The 17,274-nt window shown below is 49.3% G+C and overlaps 4 protein-coding genes and 1 non-coding gene across 5 annotated transcripts; 3 read left to right on the top strand and 2 right to left on the bottom strand.

The window, feature by feature from the left end:
• Nucleotides 1–967: 967 nt before the first annotated feature.
• On the top strand, nucleotides 968–2,793 carry BKA55DRAFT_673948 (uncharacterized protein; the record flags this gene model as incomplete). Its single annotated transcript, XM_046198043.1, has 4 exons — nucleotides 968–1,020; nucleotides 1,089–1,121; nucleotides 1,171–1,528; nucleotides 1,579–2,793. The coding sequence occupies 4 exons, from the start codon at nucleotides 968–970 to the stop codon at nucleotides 2,791–2,793; spliced, it is 1,659 nt and encodes a 552-aa protein (XP_046052420.1).
• A 2,142-nt stretch (nucleotides 2,794–4,935) lies between these two features.
• On the top strand, nucleotides 4,936–6,974 carry BKA55DRAFT_688003 (uncharacterized protein; the record flags this gene model as incomplete). The annotated part of the gene is made up of 3 exons (XM_046199155.1): nucleotides 4,936–5,158; nucleotides 6,431–6,628; nucleotides 6,811–6,974. The coding sequence occupies 3 exons, from the start codon at nucleotides 4,936–4,938 to the stop codon at nucleotides 6,972–6,974; spliced, it is 585 nt and encodes a 194-aa protein (XP_046052419.1).
• Nucleotides 6,975–9,363: 2,389 nt separating this feature from the next.
• On the bottom strand, nucleotides 9,364–9,456 carry BKA55DRAFT_t117. Its single transcript has one exon. It is a non-coding gene; the product is annotated as a tRNA-Ser (tRNA).
• Nucleotides 9,457–12,023: 2,567 nt separating this feature from the next.
• BKA55DRAFT_506110 (uncharacterized protein) lies at nucleotides 12,024–14,100 on the bottom strand (the record flags this gene model as incomplete). The annotated part of the gene is made up of 2 exons (XM_046187238.1): nucleotides 12,024–13,918; nucleotides 13,971–14,100. 2 exons carry the CDS (start codon nucleotides 14,098–14,100, stop codon nucleotides 12,024–12,026), a joined length of 2,025 nt encoding a protein of 674 aa, XP_046052418.1.
• Nucleotides 14,101–15,550: 1,450 nt separating this feature from the next.
• Nucleotides 15,551–17,206, top strand: BKA55DRAFT_537397 (uncharacterized protein; the record flags this gene model as incomplete). The annotated part of the gene is made up of 1 exon (XM_046189907.1): nucleotides 15,551–17,206. The coding sequence occupies one exon, from the start codon at nucleotides 15,551–15,553 to the stop codon at nucleotides 17,204–17,206; it is 1,656 nt and encodes a 551-aa protein (XP_046052417.1).
• Nucleotides 17,207–17,274: the final 68 nt, after the last annotated feature.

Here is a 17,274-nt window from a genome sequence, read left to right as displayed (position 1 = left end):
ATGGTGTCACTTCAGTGCATCCTCCTTGTGCCTTATTAGTCGGCCAAGCTGCGCTGGTTGTACCGGACCATGGATGTGTAGGTAATACCTATAAAAAGGAGCCGATGCACTGAAAAATGATGCTGCGTGTGAATCGACATGATTGTCCGGGTCGAGCTCTCTCAGTTCTGATGTGTCATCACAGGTATCTTCTGACGGGTCAACGGAGTACATTTTTTTGGAAGTCACTGTCTTCCCAGTCGCCCCTGGGAATTCTCCATTTGGTAGAGGAAGAGACAAGTTCAGCCGAGACGGGACAGCCGATGCTTTGCCAGTTTCATCTCAGCTAAGGTACCTTGTCTCTTTTGAACTTACATGCGCGCAGTTGAGACTGATATGTCTGTATGGTAACTGATTATAATTTAATTTAATTTCTTTGTTCTTTTGAAGCTGACCCTTCCATTCCCCTGTGTTGGCTAGTTGTGGAGATTTCACGGGTCTGTATTGATGCTGATTCTCATTCAGGGCCCCTTTCTTCGATATGGGCTCGTCAACCCCCTAGTTAGATACAGACAGGCTAAAAGTCTCATCGTCACCTACTCGCCATGAAATTGCTACTCTTGGAAAACGCTATTCTCGTCATAACCATTACTTTCACACAAGTAAATGATGCGCTTTCCGTTAGATGCATGCTCCAGAAAACCTGTTGCCTTAGGTTTCCTGACCATGTCCGTCCCGATTGGGAAGGAATGCCAGCCCTCCCCAACGAATGAGGTTCGTGAGGGAAGGAGCTTGCGCTCCGATGAGAGCTGTCCTCACCAATCAAACCACTCGTTGGGTGAGAGGGCAAGAGCGCTCCTTCCCAACTGAATGTTCCAATGGACAGACGCCTTAACCTCCAGGGTCCTGGCAAGCCTCTCCCCTTCCATTCATCACAAGCTCTCCTTAAATCTTCAATCTTCAAATTTTCACAAAGACAACAGCAGCGATGGCTCCCTTTGGTCGTCAGGCACGTCTCGTGGTCACCAATGGCCAGCTTGGGTTAGTGCGCCGAGCTCCTTCTGTCCCAGTGCCTCCCGTAGGCGCTGGTGCTGCTGACATTATTTTAGACACAGAGAGTGTACAGCTCAAAGAAGCTGTTGGTAAGACTGCCCAAACATTAGGCATTGTGACATCTGTCTCATCCTATAGGGCACTGGCACTCTCTGTTATTGAAGATTGCCCCCTTAAGCGGGAGTTTATTGCTTTCGTCGATGGCGAGACAGAGGACCCTCAAGAGTCTCTCGTCCCCATCGATGCTTTTGTTGCTGACAATGATAGAGCCGACTGGCATACCCATTGTCCCGAGATGATGAGGATATGGAAGGACTTTTGCACAAAGGTCGCTTCCGCCTCCAACGGCCAAGTTGCTATCAACGAGATGGCAGCGCCCTCAGGCCCCCTAAAGTCCAGAGCTACCTTCCTCTGGCACTACCCCACCGACACCTCTCCCAATACGATCTTCTCGCACGTTATGGACCCAGGCAGTGCCAGTCTGAAAGTGCAGTCGGTAAGTTCAGCTGTCCAATCGATGCCTCGAGCATAACTAACATGTATCAGATCAAAAACGGGATGAGGGGGGATCTAAAGACTCTGGGCTTGATTCCTATTAGAGTCCCATACCAAGTAACTGGCCCCAAATGGGAGGAGACTTACAAAAAGCAGTGGCCAGCAATCTACCAAGCTTGTCTCCGCCTCACCAAGGAGCTTGTCAAGAACGACAAGTTTATCTTTGCCATAGGCAAAGAAGTGTTCCCAGCCTTGAAAGGGATATGTGAGTCTCTTAGGCTAACGCTAGAACACCTGGACCTTAACGTCCAGACAAAGATGTGGGAAAAGTCCCCACGTATCTATGTTGCTCGCGATTCAGCTGGCAATATACAAAAGGTGATCTTCTGGACGTTTCACGGCCAGTTTAGCTTCGCCAACAAGAAGGCCAATGTTGGGGCAGTTTGGGACTTACTATACAATGCATGTTACGAACTTGCTGGAGTCCCTGTCCTCAACAATGGCTATTTCGAATGGAAGGCTGGTGCTACTGCCAGTCGCATGTGGGCTAATGTGACATCACAGGTCGGGAATATTACTAACCGAGACATGTACAATGCCCTCATGGCCAAAGAGAATACAGAGCACAAGTCCTGCTCTGTCGAGCTGGTACTGGAGTGCTTCCCTGCACTGACTGAGAAGGAACCTGGGCTTGTTGACAGAATCAAGTCTGCAGTGAGTGAGAAGGGCTACAGTCCCCTTTACCCCATCCTTCAATTCTTTCAAGCCCAGGAACTTCCAAAAATACTGGCGACCAAGAGAAGCAGGCCTGCGCCTCCTGATTCTCCTCCGCGCAAACGAATGGCGCTTAACGATGGTCAGAAGAGAGGTCACGCTACCAAGAGAGCACAGCTACTCTCCAAGTACGACGCCCTCCTTAATTCCTTCAAAGCCCGCCAGGTCGAGGCCAGTCGACTTGATCCGAACAAGCCTGCCGAGCACGCCCGTGCCCTTCCCAGGCTCGACGAGATCAAACAGCTTCGGGCAGACGAAGACTTCAAGCGGTTGAGTACCAAACTCAGCTTTTGGGTCACCTTCTTCTCCGAAGAGTATCCTCGCGGATTGCGCTGGTCCCTCAGCCTGATCCTTTTGCCAACGCGACCCATCCGGGGATTAAGCTCTTGGACGTATCCTATTTCAGGAATAAGTCAATTAGAGTCGAAGCGGTTGGCCCTCTTCCAGAGGATGACGACGAGGATGAGGAATGATCTGCCACTCCTGGTGTGACGTCCTGGTCCCTATAGGTATCGTTTAAATGCCTTTCAAGTTCTTATCGTAGGTTTGGGAAAGTCTTGTGCCTTGTCATAAGAATTGCCTCATCTTCGGATGGGAAAGATCTTCATGCCCTTTGGGAAGGAGATATTACCTGTTGCTCTTGAGCTTCAGAAAGATCTTGGACTCTCACGAGAAAGAGATACCCTCAGTGCGATTCTGTTTTAAGATAAATCAGCTAAGAAGGGCCCTTCGGGGTTGGGTGACGAAGTCGGACTCTGCACCTCCACGTGGTGTTGCCTGGAAATCCCATGCTAGTTATAGCAGGGAGCCAACGCAGAGACGCAATAGGTAGGAGCATTTATTGATGAAAGGATCTGCGGACTTTGGGGGCATGCGCTACCAGTGGTTATGTATGATGCGTTCGTGTTCCGTTGCTGGGACGTAATGTTTTACCGGTATCAACATTGGGGTTTGAAAGCCCAGGTCGGAGCGGAAACAACATATAGAAACTAGATATCCTTAACATGTTAAAGTTTGCGCGCTCTGATCATGGGATGTAATCTGAAGTTCCTAGTATCTGTGTGCGCGTTGCGCGCTCCAGCTGTGTGGCAACTAAGGAACTTCAAAATTAATCTCAAAGGAACTCGAGAACCGCAAGAAACTGGAGTTCTGTCGGTCTCTAGCCCGAAACTAATGCTACCATGCGAGTCTGGTTGAAGCAGATGTGCCGGATAAAGCCATCTGCTTGCCAACGTCACGAATTTGGAAACCAGCGAGTTCATATGAGTCACCTCGGAATGATGGAAGTTGAACTCCTCCACTTCTCGTCACCGTTCTCTGCTAACGACTGCCAGGGAAGAAGACCTGGAAGAGCCTCATCCAATCAACCCGCCCCTTGGGCTTTCGCCGTTCCGGTTTTCCAAAGAGCATGGAGCTATGGTGCAGACCATCTCATACACGCATCAGAACAGGCGCTACTTTCAACGTGAGTGTTGATATCTGTGGACTGTGACCAAGTCTCAGTTCTTTCGATGCGCCAATCGATCTGACATTAGAGCTTGCCATGATGATTTGGCCTGTTCTGAAGTGGACAACCCATTCACTGCCGTATACTGATACCTTACAGATTACATCCGGAGAATACAGCGCTATTGAACCGGGTTGGACATCGAGGTTTATGTACAGACACTCCAACCTGTTTCCTCATCATTCAATTCGGTACATTCAGTATCTTCTGTATCTATTTTCCACTTCCTTCAACTCCCAGACAACGATCACCAACAACGAAAGAACCTGACAGGAAACCGATAACATGAAACCTTCCCTCCGGACGAGACGAAGATACCCTAAATGAAGTCCTTCTCTTCGATGTTTGATACGGTGCATCTTTAGGACTTGCCCGTAAAACGTCCACAGAAGATACTCAAGAAAAGGAGCAACTCACTTCAAGCTGCGCCGAAAACTCCGGTACGGCATCCTCACCGGCCCCCAAGTTGCGAATGGCGTTGTGAAGACGATTACTTAAAGGGTGCCACAGATACTTCAAAGTGAGGCTCCTCTCCCCACCACAACATCACCCTCATCTTCCTCCTCCCGACGACCATCGCCTGCATCTATCAACAGAATACTAAATAGCGAATTTCACATCGCATTATTCGTTCTACTTCCTTCAATGTTATACGCTCCTTTTATCCACTCCGAATCCCCGACCTGCCGCTACCTTTCCCTCCACCTCATATGATATCATCTCCGTCTTTCCCTCTTCAACACCATCCTCATCTTTTTCCTCACGACGACAATTCGCCTGCATCTACCAGCAGAAAACTATCGACGGCGGACTTTGGATGTCTCGCTTTTCTTTCTTCTGCTTCGTCTTTATGCACTCAATTTATTTGCCCTGATCATCGTCCTTCGACTGACCGCCACGCCATGACATCATCGTGTTCTTTCCTCTTTACGAGACGAACTTGTCAGCTTCTATTAGCAACATTTACCAGGACGAATATGTATGCGTCTCATCGGCGCTACATATATTTGTTGGCAACTAGGCTTTCTGGATCACCCTGACGGAACGCGAGAACCTCATGAACTGCAAGAACCTAGAGCCCGCAAAGACGAGGCCTCTGAAGTCACGCCGAATGAACGCGAACCCTCATGGATTGCAACAACGTGGAGCCCCGAAGATCTCTAGTCCGAAAACAAGGCTACAATCCGGCATCTGGTAATACTATGCCATTGGTGACTTCATACTTCTTCCCCTTCCTCTCCGATGCATTTTTGAAGCCTCTCGCCAAGATCTACATTGACTCCAACAACAACCCGGAGAAGTTCCTTAAGGAGAACGACCAGTACGACACGATTACTGTCGGAAAGTACTGTGAGAAGCGCGATCCTAATTTCCGTTCCACGCACTCGCCAAGATCTACATTGACCCCAACAACAACCCGGAGAAGTTCCTTAGGAGAACGACCAGTACGACAAGCTTACTGTCGGAAAGTACTGTGAGAAGTGCGATCCTAACTTGGCCTACATTGCCTCTTCCAAGGGACAGAATTACTTGGAGCTCGTTAATTGAATGCAGCCTCGTCAACTTCGCCAAAGCGCTGAGGGCTGAGGGGAGCTGTTGCAATCGTGTTCTCTTCATTAGAGGGATGGCATCTCTGAAGGCGCCTAAACGAGTTTGTGAAGCATTATTCTGTTCAAACTAGGGGATGTCTTGTTTAGTCCCTAGGTAGACCTTTTCTACGCCTCCGTGGGTACTCAACAGGCTCCCCGGTATGCTCTTTATGAGGGCCAGTTGTCTTGTGAGACACCACTTATTCGGAGTATACCTCGGTGGCGTTGAACACAGCTTGCCGTTGGTTACTCTCGTTTGACGAAGCTGACGAAGTTGCATTCAACATTGCCACTCAGACCACAGTCCACAGGGGGGTTTACGAAAACACTGACGAGACCACCCACAATACTGCCGTTAGAGCCGCTTTATCAATGGGAGGAACCTCGACCCTCCTATACATTTGAACTCACATGTGTACTCCCGTCAACACGAAAACCTGGTACTCCTACCACCGCCCCTGCCACACGGCGCATAGAAGCTACAGCTCCACCCTCTCCTGGCAATCTCGAAGGATCACGAGCGATCGATCCGAGATCGACTCCGATTCCTCTAGAATGCATCTGCGGGAACTGGTCTATTGTATTTTATTAAGTAATATGTTGATCCCGAAGTGTATTTGCTGATTTGCTAACCCCAGAGCATAGACGAGATCCCCAACCAAGCCAACTCCATCGTCAGAGCCTTCTGCTACTGACACGAGGACCACCATTTCCAAACGCCAAAGCAGGCCCCAAGAGGAACAAAACCCCAGACTTTACACCAGAGTGCCAAAGATTATCTAGTCAAAATCGCCCTAAGCTCATGCGTAAGCTACCGGAGGATTTCTGTCGTTTCGGATCGCGTCTTGGGTTTCCTTACCTCTCTGCCTTGGAACGCTTATGGGTTTCATGATGGGGTATATCGATGCCTGCCCCCCCATTCCTCCCCCTCCCCCTCCCCCTCCTCCGTACAGCACTGAGGCTGCCGAGCAGCGCTTTTAAGATGGCTTTTGTGAGGGTCCTCCGACCTTGGCCGCAGCTGAGAACCCCGGAGGCGCCCAGGTGTTCCAACCTTCTCAGGAGTTCCAGCCCGCCCAGGCCCAGCTGCCCGAGAAGCCAAAGCAGCCTCTCAAGCGAGTGGACAGCATGGCCCTCCAGGCTGTTACTCGCAACAGCCGTCGAGGCAAGCAGACCCCCAACCTTCGTGTCATCAGCAACAGCAGTTGTGTAAATTTGTTGATCTGGCAGCACGGTATATCGACCTCAACGAGATCATGTTATAGATGAAGACCGCATTCGTCTCAGTGCGTGCTCTATTTGGGGCGTCATGCAATGATGCACATCCATCAATGCAATAGCTTTAGCATGCCGGAAGCAAGATCATATGCTAGCCTGGCAATACATCCAATCGACCCCAACGAGCTTACAATACAGACCAAGGCCGCATTCGTCTCAATGCCACCATCAGCAGCACCACTTCGACTTTCTCCTTCATGATAATGGGCCTGACTGCCTTCCGTCAGCGGAAAAAGATTTGCTATCAGGCAGATATTGTCTATCACTTTTGCTTTCTGGCCTTCGACTTCACGCGCTGGTAACCCCATACCTCCCCCTTACTCCTACAACTGCGGCCAACCTACACAGAGACGAAAGTTTGCAACTCGACTCGTGTGCTCGTGACACATTGTTCGACCATACGAATTGTATCAGAACGGACCATAGGGTAGTCCCCGGTGTGTACTTGACCAATACCGTGGAGGCGTTTGAGCTCTAATGAAAGGATAAGTTGAACTACCCAAGGGTCGAATTCGCGGCTTATGTCTACCTCACCTTTCACGGCTTGAATAGCGACGTCGCTTTAAAGGTTGCCAAAAGGGTCTCCGACCCGAACTCACTCTCCCTCATATTCACAAGCCAAGTCAATGACTTTATCGCAATAGAATCACATGGTGCCAATCTCGCCAAAACTTTTCTTTATTGCGACCTACTTATCGGCCACACTAAATTCATCTCTGTACCGCCTGGATGAACCACACGACGATCTCGTATGCCTCTGGACGGTCCACATACACCTTTCGCGTGCCTTTCAACAAGGAGACTAGGGAGAAATCATGGGCTTCATGTCAAGGCTCTTTTGCTTCTTCCCCTTCGACTATCTGTACACTGGTCGGGTTTGTTGAAGCTTTTGAGTCGATTAACGAGTATCATTCTGCACTACGTCCAGGACTAAGCAAATTTAAAAAAACATCAGGGTTCACAGGCTTCGGGGTGTAAAGAGGTTTATCTCCTGAAAGCGGTCTTGTAGGGATCAACCACAGATGGTTCCTTTATGACTCCTTTGTCATGACCAATTGTCAGTTCCTGACAACAGTCACGGCCATCGAGCCCGAGTGGCTCAGGGGCTTGGAACTTCTAGGAGGAGAGATGGGCGATGAACTATCCCCAACAACAGTCACGGCTATCGAGCCGGCGCCTGGGCTCCTACCCCAGGTCTACGTCAAGATTGAGGCTTCCTTACCCTAGTCCGGCCGCGCCTTTCTACAATTTCAGATATTCTCCTGACCACAAACCGGGCTAGCCTTTCCCTTCCTCACTTCCTCCTCCACCTTCAACCATCTTCACTTCATCAACATTCACATCTTCTCACACTCGCAAACAATCTTAATACTTCACCAAACTTTTATCCCATTTCTCCTCATATTTCATTCCATTCTCTACTATCACTTAACTCCTATTTCTCCACATCTTCCGTCGCCGTTGCCGTCATGGCTTCCGCGTACAACGCAGAGTTGCAGCATGTTGCGCGAGTGGCTCAGGGGCTGGGAACTTCTAGGAGGAGAGCTCGGCGATGAAATATGGGGGTTAAGACTGGCCCATTTAAAATGCCACTTGTAAAGGCGTCATTTGAAGAAGCTTGTGGGCCACGCACCAACAATCAAAAGGATTGGTGGTAAATAGCACGTTAAGCAGTGGAAGATCGTATGGAGCTTTATTGTACTAGTCACATTTTGCTCACATATGTCAAGGAACTTAGGACATATCTTGTATACAAAAAAATGGTCAGAGTTCAAGACTTGTCACACTGGGCTGGCTTCCAAATATTGTCAAGACGTCCTGCTACCTAGGATTGAGTTGTTATATTTTTTTTCCATTCGTCGTCGATGCACCCAGGTTTACTCAGGACATCGGCGAACTTCACCACGAGAGTTTCGGCTGCATCGATAGGCGAACCTCACATCTCTGCTTTCACTTTCTGTTCAAGCCACTTCGCATATATGCTTTCGATCATATTTAAACCCCGTTTATATAGCATTCCAAGCTTCTACTTCACCTTGCACAGGTAATTCCGATATAACTATTGGTTATCAATCTAAGATTACCAATTCCAACGCCTTTTGACCGAACTACTCGCATCAATCCCGATTGCCATCTAACGACATAGGCGACGTCTTACTCCCGGGCTTTTGACATCATCGGCAAGACGTAGTTGGCTTCGTCCACTTTGAAAGGTCTCCCGTCGACGCTCGGACTACGAAAGGTCACTTCCTGCGTTCCTGCGGCAATACACACTTTATGGGCATTCAATTTATAAGAAATATGCGAAGAACCGAAGAGTTCCCTAGTCTGTTGAAGTAGGGTAGAGTTGTGGAAGGGTAACGGGGAGGTCTCGATATTTCGTGGTCATGATGGATATGGTGATGCTACGATGACCATATGCTGGCTGGTGTTGAACCACACCCAGGCCCCTATCTGGGCACAGTCTATGTTGGCGGAAACTGAGTCGAGTCTCTTGTACATGAAAACCTCATCAATAATTAGAGGTGAGAGACATTGTCCTCGCAGCACTTGTACCATTGACCTCATTACTTCTGCCTGCCTTGAACCATCTGTCTCTTGGATGCTTTCAATCTGTGCTCATTGTCATTTTTCATGTGTCTAGTGACGAATCCCAGGAATGGAAAAAAAAAGAATGATGAGTTTAGTGGTCGACAACGGCAGGGTTCGAACCTACGCGGCCGAAGCCAACAGATAACCGAATTGAATTCAAGTCTGTCTCCATAACCACTCGGACACGTTGTCTTACTCAATGTGTTAACAAAATGCAGATAATTATTATTGATATACTATCAAAGATATTTCAGTTCACAACAAATGATCATAAGCATTCTTCCCTTCTGCTGTCACTCATCCTCTTCTTACTATTCAAGATGTGGATCAACTTTTATTGCGAGGGGGGGAATATGGCACTGTCAATAATTATTGTGACCTGTAGTACTTTTACGGCAGTAGGTAGTCTCAGTTACTTGTCGTGTTTGAGTTATGGATGGCTACTCCGTGATGACCCATTTCGTGTATGCTCTTTGCTCCCTTTCAGACTCGAAAGCTTACAGACCAGTCTTGGCCAAAAATAACTCTAGATTTCATGACAAGTTTCGGATCCAAGAGCTGAGAGTTGATATGGATGGACATAAGGCGCTGTTACTTCCATTTGGGACCTGACCCAAACCAGGGAACTCGAAGGCCGTTGTTCCCAACTATCAGAAGACACAAATCTAAAAACAAAATTAGAAACATGAAAGAGTTCCAGAAGTTTGTAGAGATTCTGCCGACCTTGTCATCTTTCCATGTCAAGTTACTTGCGAGTTACAGCCTCGATTTCTCACCCGTGCAGGGAATTGGTGATATGTAAAAATATATATAATATAGTCCCAAGACTATGTCTGATACGTTTATTGGCCTCGAAGGAAATACAACGCAAAAGATTAATCATCAGGATAGAAATTGGGAATTATTCTCGGAGTCTGGCTGTGAGCAATGCATATGTGGTCCACGATTAAGGTCAAGGGGCACAAATCCCACTGCAGCACCAATGTCGAACAATATCACATTTCCGAGGATCAAATTTGTCTCAAATCAAGTGCTATCAGGTATTAAATGAATAATCCAAATCTCACGGCCATCCTCCATGGTGATGGGCATCAGTTGCTCACCGACCGCAAATCGCTTCACCCAAAACCCGATTCCAACCAACACCATCAACGCAATGCACTGGTTCTTCCTGCCCGCGTCCTGCATCATATCAAGATTGATAGCTGCTGCTCAAACTCGCGCCTGCATCTAATTTTAGCCAGTCAGAAGGCGGGTGCAGCCGGGAAGGTACCCATGATCATTATCCGTAAGGGGCTCACGCTCTGGGAAGTTCGCATGTACTTGACAGGTGCCTGCCACTGGCAAGCATTCTTTTTCATAGGTAGTCAGGCAGGAGCTTCACAACGCGTAGGTAGTCACATGATCGCGAGGAGGTAGATAAAACCTCTCGCCCCTCCCGATCCCTCTCTTTTCTTCTTCAGCCCAACATCAAAACGTGAGTTCACGATCTTTCATTTGCCCTGCACTTCAGCTTCATCGAATCACTCCGCTGTTCCTTTCCTTGAATTCTTCACATACTGCTGCATCTTCGCTTGCGCAGTTTTCCCTTCCCTTTCCCTCACCTCACTGTCGCCGCTCCTTTCCTGCTCTCCCAGTCCCCTTGCCCCCTCACGCAATCTCCATGGATTTGGAGAATGCCTTTCACCGCCCCGCGGTGCTCAACTCATGAGAACCCAACAACTATGCCTCTTTCAGGACATCTTGCCCCCTCTCGACGCGAAAATCCATGCCTTCATGTTCCCGCGAGCTCTTCCCGCTGGGGCGATGATGTCCTCCCCTTCGCGATCTCTGCATGTTTCGGAGAGCGACCATCTACACAGCGCCACCCTTTCACGAGAATGTACCTCATGCTCCTTCTGTTCTCTTTGTCCCCCCTCATCTTCACTTGTTTCCCCTATTCTCGCACTTCTGCACACTTATCTCTGCCTGGACATTCACCACAACACAATTTCCTTGTTCACTCTTGATTCAGAGCCATTTCGTTCATCTCTTGTGCATTCTGATTCACTGACATATAAATATAGCGACGCAAAAATATTCAAGACTTTTTTCTTCTTTTTTTTTTTCGCGTCTACAATGGCTGTAAGTTTCTACTATATTCATCTTGCCAGTACACACACTGACCCTTCTTCATACAGACACAACTCAAAACCGTAAGTACACAACCGGACGCCCTCTCTTATCAACGACATCTCGACAACATCTTCACCATATCCCCACGACATTTCCACGACAACTCCACGACGCCCTTCATCTAAGAGTACTAACACACTATATAGGACCCGCCTGACAAGGGGGGAACAACCAGTGGGGGTGGGGGCGAGGCCCCCCTCCCAAGCCCAAGAGGCTCTTTTGTTCTGTGTGCCGTAAGGCAAACCATACAGCTGATGCGTGCTTGACCCTCTGTACGTAGTTATCCAATTTATGCTTTTATGCAATATTATGCAATTACTGATTATCAATAGCCTCCAATATCATGATCGTGGCTGGTGGCTCTTTGGTGGCCCCTCCGGGCACTATCGTGCGCGTGGTAGTTTTCACCAAGTTCATCAAGTCTAAGTTTTGACTAAGTTTTGATGATTTTAGGGTGGGGTCAGCAACCAGCGGGTTACCAAAAAAAAAACAAAAAAAAGAAGAAGGATGAAAACAAGAAGCTGGAGAAGAAAGTCGAGAACATGCAAATCGGATGAAAATGGTCTAAACTACTCTAAGTCTACTCAATCAACGCTGGCCTGCGGGCCTTTTCTGGTGGAATTTCTTGTCCCACATTGTGACTCCCGTAAACGCCCCTTTATCTCCCTCCGACGGTGATGCCCCAGCAGTGAGACATCAACCTTTTTATATCTTACATCGTACTTGACCCACCGCTCAAGGCCAGGTACACGGATCCCCAGAGTCGGCAGCGCAAGAAGCGTCAGCGTCGTTGTGATATGTTGCGAATACGGATCCCGCTTACGTTCGACACCGTAGATAGCGGGAAGTGTGTATCGAATCTTGCCTGGCGCGTAGTGTTTGAGCAACTTCTCTAGTCGAGCCCTTCGTAAAGGAGGTAGTGCCCTGCGGAATGCTTTGGCATACTCTGCACGATACGGGTGGACCTGCCACATGGGCCATTTGTTACGTCCAATGCGCACCCAGAAACGACCATCAAACATCTTACATCTCGCCCATCCATTGTGATTGAATGACTCTGGGGCTTCGGTGAACTCCTCCTCTGTGAATTTTGGTGGAGGCGGTTGGTATGACGGAGGCAAGTACAGCTTTGCAACCGGAAGGGGTTGGGTTGATGTGTAGGGGGCTCTGGAGAGCAGCCATTTGATGGATGCTCCTTTGACGATCGGATCGAAATACACACCTGCGGCGGTGAATCCCTTGGGCGTCGTATTGATGTTAGAAGCCATGCCAGGGACGAGAGTATTCACGGCGTTTTCGAGATTTGAGAGGGGCGGTAGATGGTATTCAGGAGTGACAAAATCGATCAGTTTGCGAACTGCGATGGTCATGACAACTTTCCGATGATCCTTGCGCAGCTCGTTATCGGGGTTTAAAGAGCGTCTCTTGGATCGTTTGCTGAAGTTGCGCAGTGGCGGAAACTGAACCAGCAAAGTTCCTGCATTTGGATCAAAGTCTTTAATGACAGCCTCCCGAATAAGATAACGGCTAGCTTCTGCTTCTTCAAGCTCAGTCCTCTGTTTCGATCTCTTAGCTAGAGAGAGGATAGCAGGCTTTTGCAAGGCTTTCGGTAACATGTGGTTTCGAACCAAATGTCTAACAGCGTTTCGTGTCGTCAATGTAGGGTCCTTGTTGGTTGCATCTTCTACCCAAGGGATCTTATTCGCTTCGCAGGTAGCAATGAGTCTATCCTTGTCAAATTCCATGAGAGGCCGATATATCATGACACCGCCATCCTCAACTTCCAAGGGCTTCAGGTATGGAACGTCGGGAAGTTCACGGAGTTTGTCAGATCCTGGATACGATTGAATGAGATCTTGAGGGATATCGTCCAAGAGATTGGACTTTTCAAGGGCCAACTCGTCACGGATCCTGCGTCGTAGATGTTTCAATTCTTTCAGGGCTGGCCGAAAGCTGAGTGCAGGGGTTGGTCGGAGTTGGTCGTCGAGAAGGCCGCTCTTGTAGACGCCGTGTAAATCGTAGCATTCGGGTATCGAATTAGCCTCCCTTATTCCCTGCAGACCTCGGTATCCATGTCCTCCAAGCAACCGCATGAGTACTGTCTCGTACTGGTCGTCACGGTGGTGCGCAAAGAAAAGACTATTGGAACCATGGTAGCTGCAGTAGCGGCCCAGCGCGCGATACCGGTAGGTTCGAGCGAGACCCTCAACATTGGGGAGCTGACGAGGATCGAGGCCTTGACGTTTCTCGTCTCTCCAAGAAAGAGCAGAAACACTGGCCTTGATGTCGAGTTTGCGCAACTCTTTGGCGACCTCTGCCGCTTCTTGGTCGCTTCCGTCACGTAGTTTGTGGTCGACAACGAGAGCTAGAACACCATAGACTGGGTTATCCGCGATTTTCATGCCGCGGAATGAGCGAACAACTTTGGTCATAAGAAACGCGAGTGCCATTGAGTCTACCCCTCCACTGATAGCCAGCACTCAAGGTGAGTTAGTCGCATAGTCAAGCTGCAAAGCATTGGGACAAGATACCTATACGCTGCGGCCTCGCAAAGCGAGCGGTTGGAAACCGAGGACGACAAACTGCGTCGAGGGCATCTTTGAACTCGCTGATCTGAATTGGCCGAGGGGCATGATGAAATACACGAAAGGCCGTAGTCATTCCATTATATTTCCAGTTTGAGCCTGGAGCACATTTGGCGGAGCAGGACTAAAGCTGAGGTTGATGCTGATGCGATGCGATGCGATGCTTAAAGGAAAGGAAAAACACTTGGTGATGTCGGAATTCGATTCAAGCTTCAGTGGGTCTGATCGTTTGAATTCCGTCCGAGCTGGTGGGGCCGAGCGGGTGTTGTATCACGACGGCCCGGGGGACTTTACTTGATGAATACTTGATGTCTCAATAGTGAATGGCTGGGGAGTAATGAAACTCGGGACCTCAATTTAAAGTATCGAAATATTTCGGCAAGCTTAGGATATACTCAGTTAACTGAGGTAAGCCCAGGTAAGTTTAGAATGTGCTGAGATAATTCAAGCAACTTCGGGATGAACTTAGAAACTGGAAGCTATTTGCTCCCTCAGGGCTGAAAATAGTTCATAGTGCATTGACAGTTGAGACAAAGAAATATATCTTTCACTTAACAGGATCACAGCACTTCATTGCTCTTGGCAGCTCCATGTTGACGACGACTGGACATAATGTCTCGCTAAGAAACACCGTGAATCAATCCAAGTCGATTAGCTTCGCCAAAGGCAGTGATCGACCATAGAATCACAAGCTTCTAGAAACCGCGTCGTTCACCTTGTACAACGGTCAACTGCTCTAGTGCACTATAAACCAGCCACAACCAAAGTTGGAAACAAAACACGACACGGGAATTAAACTTTTGATAGGTAAATAAACAAATCGCCATATCCATCTGTCACAGTATCTCAGTATCTCCTCAGTACAGGCCTCCAATAACGTAGCAGTCAGTGACAGGTTCGTCGTGTCCCGACAAAGACTCTCACTAAACCATGCGGGTAATAACTAAAGAGAAGAGACCCTCATCAACCCCTGTCACCATCTCAAATGATTCGCCTCCAAGGCATAAAAGGCCCTAACGAGAAAAGAGCAGAAACAGCCTTGCCAGTTGGAGTGGAGAGCGAAATGCATGTTTTGGATCATGGTCCATTACCTTGAATCTCTGGCTGTAGTGGCCTCTTGTTGTCCTCGTGCCACCATCACAGGTTATCCTTGTCTTTGCAGTACCTAACTACATACATCTGCATACTCCGTACATCCATTACACACACAGTCACGTATTGTCCTATCTCGTCTTGTTTATTTTTATTGTTTCCTCTCAACCTTTATCCTCATCTGAACTTCTATCTCCCTCTGTCGCGTTAACTGTTTCTCGGCCAAATATTGTCTCGTCGCTCCGCAACAAACCAAAACATCCCGCCCCATGTGATTCACAATTTACTTTCCATCTTCCATCACCTATTACCAGCCTCATCGCTAGCTCTTCATCTACCTTCGCTCCGCCACAGCCGCATTCCTGAGCCTCATATACCCCCTGCGCGGCTCTTAATTATCACCATCGCAATCATTTAATATCGAAAAAGCCCTCATGGTGTCCACGCTGGAGCCTCCAACCGCCTCCTCCGTCTCCCGCCGCGGTCCCTCCTCCGTCGTCTCCCGTCGATCTCAATCAGACTCGCGATCGAAACGCTATAATCGATCTCATACCGGCGGGATTTCTCACGCTCTTCACAATGACTTTCCAGTTTTTAGCAGCGGCGATGTGGAAATCATAGTCCGCGCGCGCGATACGCCTCCCGATGCTGCTCCCGTGCAGAACAGATATCTTCTCCATCGCCATACTCTCACGCGCTCGAGTGGTTTCTTTGAAACTAGCACATCGAGCCAGTGGTCTCGCGCTCGCGCACTACCAGCTGGCAATGAGCTCTCCCGCATCGGAGAGGACGGAGAACCGGATTCTATCAGTGCAAGCGAAGTCAGCTCAGTGTCGCAAAGAGGAAGCATCCATCCACCCAGGAAGAGATGGCGATACGAGCTAGACCCCAAATCTGGGCCAAACGATATTCCAATGCTGGTCCAACGAGACGAATCGTCGCGAGATACTACACAATCCTTGTTCGGTCCTGCATCAGCTCCACCTGCAGTCAGTGCAAGAGACTCGCGCTCTCAGAGTCGCTCCAAGCACTCCCACTCACATTCGCGATCGTTGTCCAATTCGTCAGCCTCAAGTGGTTTCTTCCGCTCTGTCGCCAACCTCAGTCTCTCCTCCAACCACCCACCTCCAGCTCAAGAGCTATCGCAAGCGGACGAGGACCTTTTGCGCGACTACGACAACCTCTTTCGCATCTTTTACAATTACCCGCCCAACCTCGATGGTGTCAATGTCGCAGATGCCTATGTCCAATGCAAGAGCTTGCTCAACCTCGCCGACCAATATGACGCCCTTGCTGTGGTGGGACCTCGAGTTGATCACCACATGCTGCAGTTCCAGTCACGGCTCTGGAAGCAAATCGCCAAATACCCAATCTCATATCTGCGCCTCGGGTACCTAGCTCGCAGCAGGGTGATATTTCAGGAAGCCCTGATTCACGTCGTTGGGCAGTGGCCTGTCGGGGAACGCAGCTTGCGTGCAGCCCTGCCCGACATTGTCTTGGATATTATTGAGGACAAGGTGGACGAACTGGAAGATACTGTCGGTCGCATCGAGGGACGCCTGTACCGTCTTGGGCTCACCAACAGCCGTGGTGAACGTGTCGGCCCAAGCAACAACTACCTCGACTGGCTGTCCATAAGCCTCTTCCGCCAATGGCTGGCCGACAACACCTCTCCGCAGCCGCCTCCCGATCAGCGACGCAGGACGACCTCTCGTGACGGTGGCCGCAGCGTCGCCGCCTTACCCCCCGCCGCCCCGCCGTTGAATTCTGTAGGTCGTGCATATCGCCAACTCGGTTCGAATAATCCCGCATCTTTCCTCGGCCACGATGACTGCAAGCGCTTCCTCAAGCTCACTCCGGAGCTCTACAGCCGGGAGAATCTCCGGCGATTTGAGAAGCGTCTTGACGAGCTAAAGTCAATGGCCCGAGAGATCGTACGACCCCTCATGGGCAGCAATCTCGAACTCGATATGGGCGGTGCCTCACGCACCCCGGATAGTGTCACTTACCTCACCTGCATCAACGTTGGGAACCGAGACTTGCCTTGGGTAATGGAGGATCAGACAACGGTCGGGCTTGTCACCAACTGATGTGGGTGTGGGTGAGTGTGTTATCAGCCCTGGATTGGAGTGGAAGCGGTGGTGGTTGCGTTGATGCA

The sequence above is a fragment of the Fusarium redolens genome, assembly GCF_020744475.1.
Source record: "Fusarium redolens strain MPI-CAGE-AT-0023 chromosome Unknown BKA55scaffold_5, whole genome shotgun sequence".
NCBI classification, from domain to species: domain Eukaryota; kingdom Fungi; phylum Ascomycota; class Sordariomycetes; order Hypocreales; family Nectriaceae; genus Fusarium; species Fusarium redolens.
The sequence above is the reverse complement of the archived record's forward strand: the minus strand, read 5'-3'. Positions and strand labels throughout refer to the sequence as shown.